Source organism: Salvelinus namaycush, chromosome 34, assembly GCF_016432855.1.
Source record: "Salvelinus namaycush isolate Seneca chromosome 34, SaNama_1.0, whole genome shotgun sequence".
NCBI lineage: Eukaryota > Metazoa > Chordata > Actinopteri > Salmoniformes > Salmonidae > Salvelinus > Salvelinus namaycush.
The window spans coordinates 4,810,594-4,817,420 of record NC_052340.1 but is presented as its reverse complement, the minus strand read 5'-3'; the positions used below and the strand labels follow the sequence as shown (position 1 = coordinate 4,817,420).

The window sequence follows — 6,827 nt, the reverse complement described above, 5'->3', positions numbered from 1 at the left end:
GAGGCATACAGCATCCAGTCAATTGATGATACCGATGGCAACGACATCTACATGTAGGAGTGCCATTTTACGTACATAACATTGGTCCCTGAACAAGTATACTCCACTCATGTCCATCAATCATTTACATTTTACCCTATCACTACATTTCATACACAAAGCATAGAATTGTTTTTTCAAAGTGTCCGAAAAGAAAGGTTCCCTGCCATCAGTGTATATAGACATCAATAATGATCATGTAAATCACAGTAGTCAGCAAAACGTTGGTGACACTTCACTCAAACCATGTTCTCAGCCACAATGGCAAATGTAGCCAAAGGTTAGCTGCATCATTGTTGTTGGCATAGGCTCACTTTCCATGCACATAAAACTGCTTGCTTATGACTTGTTACGTCATGGTTCGGATGTAGTTAGTTAGGCATTTGACCGAAGGTTCAAGTCAAGTGTTACCAAAAAATTCCCCTGTATACACACACACAGTAAACATACAGACACAAGTGCTCATTCGGTGTTACCCACAAAACTCTCCCACCTATCAACAAGCCATTTACTGTAGCTCTCTACCCTGTAGTACAGCAGTAGATAGACTTTTCGTTTGCTAACCACTAACATGCAGTGTTCATAAATAAGGACAAATTCTAAAAAAAAACACAGGCAAAAGAAAACATTTTCAAATGGCAGCAAAACATGCATATGTAAGCTTCAAGCAGTTCAGCGTAAAAAAAAAAAAAAAAAAATGTAAACAAAGGAAAGAACAAGACCCCCCCCCCCCCCCCCCCCCAATTATCAAGCACAAAAGGAAATACATTCACACATTTCATATGAAGTTAAATTGCAGTTTTTTTTATGCATAGGAGCTAAGGAAATCAGCAGATGAGACTTATACACATATATATAAAAATAACATCGACACAGAGAGGAACAACACAATCTTGCTGGGCCTCGTGAGCCTCATAAACTTTACATTAAGTGGCAAGTGTCGTGTCAAAGAAGCACATTTAAAAGGAATGACAGACAAACTACAGGCAATCTATGTTTGGGTTCGTTTCCCCTTTGACCCAGTCTCCGTCCAAACTACTAGTCTTTAATTCGTCCACAGAGTGAGACGACCACCATCCCAGTTGTCACCAAAGCAACGGAACAGGATATGAAAGCCTCACTATTGTCGCAATCTCTTGCCACTAGATATAAAAAAAATAAAAATAATTAAACCTTTTTTTACTTTCTACATTTGACAGTTCTGATTGGTTCACTCACTCAACATAGTGATGATTACCAATCAATTGACCACTGGTGTCCACTTCCTATATTCTGCTGGAGCATGGTGATCAACGTCCTGTGTTCTGGTGGACTGTGGTGGTTGACTTCCTGTTCTCAAGTCCTGTTTGCCCTCCACCTTTCCATTGCATGTCTGGGTTTTGTGCTGTGGTCTAAGTAGGTGGATTTGCATATGCTAATTGTCAGCTCTGGCGAGACGTGATGTACCTCAGCATTGCACAGATAGGGAATTCAGAGGAGAGCAGGATGGTACCTAGATTCCAGTTTGAATTAATCCCCAGTTGAGTGGTAGGAAAGGTTCATTACATTTATATGGATATTTATGTTGGCCAAAGTGGTTGGTATGATTGAGAGTCCAAGCCAGTGCTTTTGAATGTCTTAGTCAGTGTACAAAAGTGTGAAATGATGGATATGCTGGACCCGTAGTTTACACCAAGCCCACATCCACACTGCCTTCAGTAGGAAGCTCACCCACACTATCCTCCACTATGGCTGGGCTAACAGTACCATCCACCTCCCCTTTCTGGTTCTCCTCAGCCTCCACTCCCACGTCGATGGCAGCCATGTTGCTTTCTGTCTGGTCCGTGCTGGCTTCATCCTCCATCTTGATGTCAAAATGGAGGACGGGTTGGTCAAGGGCCCAGTTGGCATCAGCTGCACTGGCCTGGGTGTAGGCCCCGACGCTGGAATGGCTCAGCCCATGCACCTTCTTCAGGTGTTTCTCCAGGGTAGCGTACACAGTGAAGGGCACCCCGCACAGCTGGCACAGGAACGGGGCACGGGCCCCGTGGGCGCCGTGGGTCTTCATGTGGCGTGTGAGCTTGGAGCTCTGGGCGCATGCGTAGCTGCACAGGCCACACTGGTAGGGCCGTTCTCCCGTGTGGCTGCGCCGGTGCACCGTCAGGTTGCTGCTGTTCCGGAACTGTTTCCCACAGTACTCACAGGCTTCCTCCTTCTTCTTCTTCCCTGACCCCCCGTCGTTGTTACCACTGTTACTGCTGATGACGCCGTTTCCTCCTCTCCGTTCGCTCTCCCTCTGCCACTCCTGGACCACCTTGATGTTCCCGCCTGCAAGCCACTCCTTCTCTCCACCCGCCATCTCTCCATCCCTCTCGCTCACCCACTCCCCCCCTACCTGAGCCCTCTCCTCCCTCTCCGGACGTTTGGGGGTGCAATTTCCGCTGGCGATGCCACTCTCCCCGCTGCCCCCCGTCTCTCCGCTTTCAAGTGACCCCCCTGAAGGGCTGGCGTAGGGGGACGCATGCTGGGGCTCCTCTTGACCCTCCACCACCTCTCCCTGGGGTTGGAACAGCCTGAGCAGGCTCATGTCTGGACCTCCAGGCTGGGAAGAGAGCAGGATCAGTCCAGAGCCTGGGGAGTGAGGCTTGGACTGGGATAGGTCCAACTCAGAGGTCTCCCTCTCCCCTGGTCCTCCACTCAACACCCTCTCTCCTGCCCCCTGCATTACAAATCTCCCTCTCATCCCCTGCCGACCCCCCTCATCCTCCACTACCAGCCCCACCTCCACCCCCTCGTAGCCCCCTCCTGTCTCTCCGCGGTGACTCCTCATGTGGCGAGCCAGCTGACCACTCTGGGCAAAGGCCTGGTCACACAAGCCACAGTGGTAGGGCCGCTCACATGCGTGGGTCCTCCGGTGGGCTGACAGGCTGCGTAGGGACTGGAAACCCTGGCCACACAGCTCACAGGGAAACCCCGCCTGGGCGGGTCCGCACTGGGGGTAGGAAGAGGCGGCCGGGGGGGATGGCGACGGAGAGGTGACCAGATCTCCAGCGGTGGTGAGGATGGTGGTGTTGTTACCGCCCTCAGCCAGCTCTCTCAGACAGAAGTTGAGGGCCTGTCGTTCTCTGGAGGAAGGGATAGAGCTGGCCTGAGAAGCTGGCCTGCGGTTCTGATGAGGACTGAAGATGCGGGGCAGACGCAGAACGGAAGGGTGGAAGGCAGTGGCCAGGGTGTGGCTCAGTTGACAGGGATCCAGGGTAGCTGCAGGTTTGGAGTGCTGGTGACCCCATCTTCCCATCTTCTCCTCGTCATCCTTCTCCTGCTCACCGTCCTCCTGGTAGATGCTGAAGGAGTGTGTGTGCTGGGCGTGTTGGAGCAGGGCCCAGGCAGAGGGCAACACACACTCACACAGTTGGCAGGTAAAGCAGGACGGCTCTTCTGCCACAGAAAAAAAAAACACAGTTAGTAAGCAAGCCAAAACGACATTAGCAGAAAAATTTTCTTGATCTGAAAAATGTAAGGGATCTCAATAGGTTTTTATTAAAACAGCACATATCAGATAGTAGGAACTATTGTGGATAGCTAGGCAGTGATAGCAGAATACTGGAGAATATAAAAGGAACACAGCACAGAAAAAGGCACTCTGGTTAGGGAAGTACATAGGTGCAGAGACACTAAGCCTGTTAAGTCAGTGAAGAGTGAGTGACTACAGCAAGAGGGAAGATGCTTAACATTCTCTGGTTCAGGTCTACAGGACGAGGTAGTCTGAGTTACTTTTAAAAAAAAGCATTGTTCCTGCCTCTCTTCCTTTTTGAGACAGAAGCCAAGGAGAGAGGGACTCAGAGATAGCGAAGGCTGTTGATGGGACCAGAAGCAGGTGAGAGATGAACGACAGAGACTGAGGCCAGCAGAAAGGGGAGACGGATAGTCAAGTACATCTGGAGAAATGTTTTAAATGTGGTTAGCATTGTCTCTTAACCGAGAGCCACTCTCCAATTAAGCTGCAAATTGCTAATTAGCGGAACCGAGAAAACGAAGGCTTTATGTAAATCAGGGACTGACTCAGCCTGCTTGACAAATGAGGCCTTTCTGCATAAATCTAAATTGGAAAGAAGATCCTCAAATTGAGGGGGAAAACAGTTCTATTTTTTTGTAAAGGTTCAAAGCCGACTCTGGTATAAGCCTCTTCCATGTTTCCTGAAGTCAAAATCCTTCTGTATTTTACTGGAGGGGGAGGAGAGAAAAGATGAAAAAGAAAGCAACTCTCTCTCTCTCACGCTCTGCCTGGAGAGGATAGGAGATGTGGTGGACACATCCTTTAACTTAGCCTGAAGAGATGAGCAGAGCAGGAGAGAAGTTGGTATATTTATGAAAAGTGGGGTGAATGAGAGCGCAACAAAAAAAAAGATAAGGAAAGCGGGAGAAAGATCAAAAAGGATGATGTAGCAGTGCGGGTCGAGAAACACCACAAAAATGTGTCACCCCTTGGATTGTACTTCAGACCCATCCTCCTACCCCTCACCCCCCCTAACCCTCCAAATCTCTCCCCGAGGGGGGGCTTTTGTCTTGGGCTCCTGGAGTGAAACACAATACCCAGCCGGTTTCTCATTCGCTCTTTCTTTCCCTCTCCATCTTTTTTTGTAAGGATTCCCATTTGGCCCGGGGTAGCACTTGAATATTAAGCAGAAGCAATAACTGCTAATTAAAAATGCAGATTGGCTAGGAGCACTAACGAGCAGTAGGCAGAATCTCCTCTCCCGAGGGAGAAAGAGGGAGGAGAAAAGAGTGTGGGGGGAGATTGAAATAGGGCAAGCGAGAGTCTGTTGAAATGGGGGGGGGGGGGGGGGGGAGAGAATAATGTTAGAGATGAGAAAAAACAAACAAGTCGAATAAATAAAAATAAATGAGACCGACGCACACGTTATTATAATCCATCACGTTCTTCCATTCTCCATCACATACACACACATTCTAGTGTGAAGGGACACCTATCCGTTGTGGGTATAATTGCTCTTTCAATTTGAGTCATCTTCCTCAAGCAGACATATTCACATGCCAAGGGGAGCCAGGTTTCCCCAAAACATCTACCAAGAAAAATATACAATAATTTATCTTTGGTCCGTTTCATATTTTCCTTCAAAATCGAATGTACAGTATCGCACCGGAGAAAGCATCCGAGCGAGCGAAACAGCACCCCTCTGTCTCTGTATGTGTAGCCCATCTATCTGATGCTGTCTGGTCAAAAATAGTATGACATTGTTGCCGCCCATAGTATTGCGAGCATTTAGCCTCCCTTTATAAATAAAGGTATAAAATAAAAGCCAATCAGCGTTGAGCTAAACTGAGTGAGCTCAACTGTGAATTGTCCTGGTGCGTAAAAAAAGGGAAGCCAGTTTGGATTGGGCTTCACGCCAATCACATCGAGAGCAAAACATATAGACAGAAAAAAATATAGTGTGTTGTTTTCCTCAGTTAGTTGGCTGGCTAGCTAGCTAAAATTGGCCCTTTCCTAAATTATCCATGAATGGAGATAGGGATTTGGACTTGTGGTTTTACTTAATTCTCCGTACTGGCAAATGATTATAACGGTGATTCTGATCCAACCATAAATTGTTCCCCTGGCCTGAGAGGATGGAAGTTCAATATGTAGCTAGATGTAGTAGGCTAATGTTAACTAGCTGGCCTGGCACATTGATGCTCATGAAAAGGGTGTTAGGCTAGTGAGCAAGCACTTTAGCCAAGTAGCCTAGGTCAACAAAAAATTAAGTGTGTACGGTATGACAGAGTCATAGACCATTTCGTCAACATGAAAGAGAGGATGGCATTGGCGTTTCTCTACGTGTAGGGTGAGTCAACATGTTCTCTACTTGAACGCACGCACACAGCGAGCCATGGACAGCCACATGATATTTAGCTAACGTTGATTGGACTAAATTGTTTTATGGTATATTTTAGTTGTCATAGCATAGGTGATTTGATGATGTTGAAATGGTGCTGGAATAGTGAAGGCAGCTCCTGTTTTCTTTGGGACTTGCGTTAACTCTCCGTGGTTCTAAATCAATAGTTGTTTAGTAGTCTGAAAATGTTGTAAACATCAACTTGCTTGACCGTGCTGTAGGTAATGTAACCGTCTGTCACATGCAATATGCTTTGTGGACTTCACCGGACAGAGGTTGCTTTCTGGATTTACGATGAAACAAAGGTGTGGTTGAATTTATTCTGCCACTGTCTTGGCGCATATATCACAGTCGCAAGGCATATGAACAAACAGGTTATAGAGCAAACAACGCAATTATCACAACACATAGGTTGTAATATGAAAAAAATTAAATGGGCTTGGCATCACCAGGGATTTTAGATAGACCCACAACACGTAGCGCATACAGCACTGTATCAAATCATACCACATACAAAACATTTAACTTGAGTTACTTAACCCTTGTGTTGTCTTAAGGGCAAAAAAAATGACCCGCCACTGTTTAACAGCAGAGACATTTTTTCAATTTTATGACTTTTCCTAGAGTGACCCCAACATTAGAAAAAGTGAAACATCGCCTTTGTTCATATTTCCATGAAAGCTGTACACCACCAGGGTACAAAGATTGTCTTAGGGTCATTTTTGACCCGGCAGTTATAAAACAATTTACACACCACAAAAACACACACAATGAGAAATGTAGATTGTGTGTGCTACTGATTGAACTCAGCCAGCAGCTCCTGAAGAGGAAGATCACCATGGTTGGCAGAGGTAGAAAGAACAAGCCTGAGCTCCCCCCTGCACTTCTCACAACAAGGGGGAGAGAGGCCTT

The 6,827-nt window shown here is 46.9% G+C and overlaps 1 protein-coding gene across 1 annotated transcript; it reads right to left on the bottom strand.

Moving 5' to 3' along the window:
* Positions 1 to 773: 773 nt before the first annotated feature.
* On the bottom strand, positions 774 to 2,747 carry LOC120028276 (zinc finger and BTB domain-containing protein 49-like). Its single transcript, XM_038973452.1, has one exon. It carries the CDS (start codon positions 2,741 to 2,743, stop codon positions 1,706 to 1,708), a length of 1,038 nt encoding a protein of 345 aa, XP_038829380.1. The 5' UTR covers positions 2,744 to 2,747; the 3' UTR covers positions 774 to 1,705.
* Between the last annotated feature and the right edge of the window lie 4,080 nt (positions 2,748 to 6,827).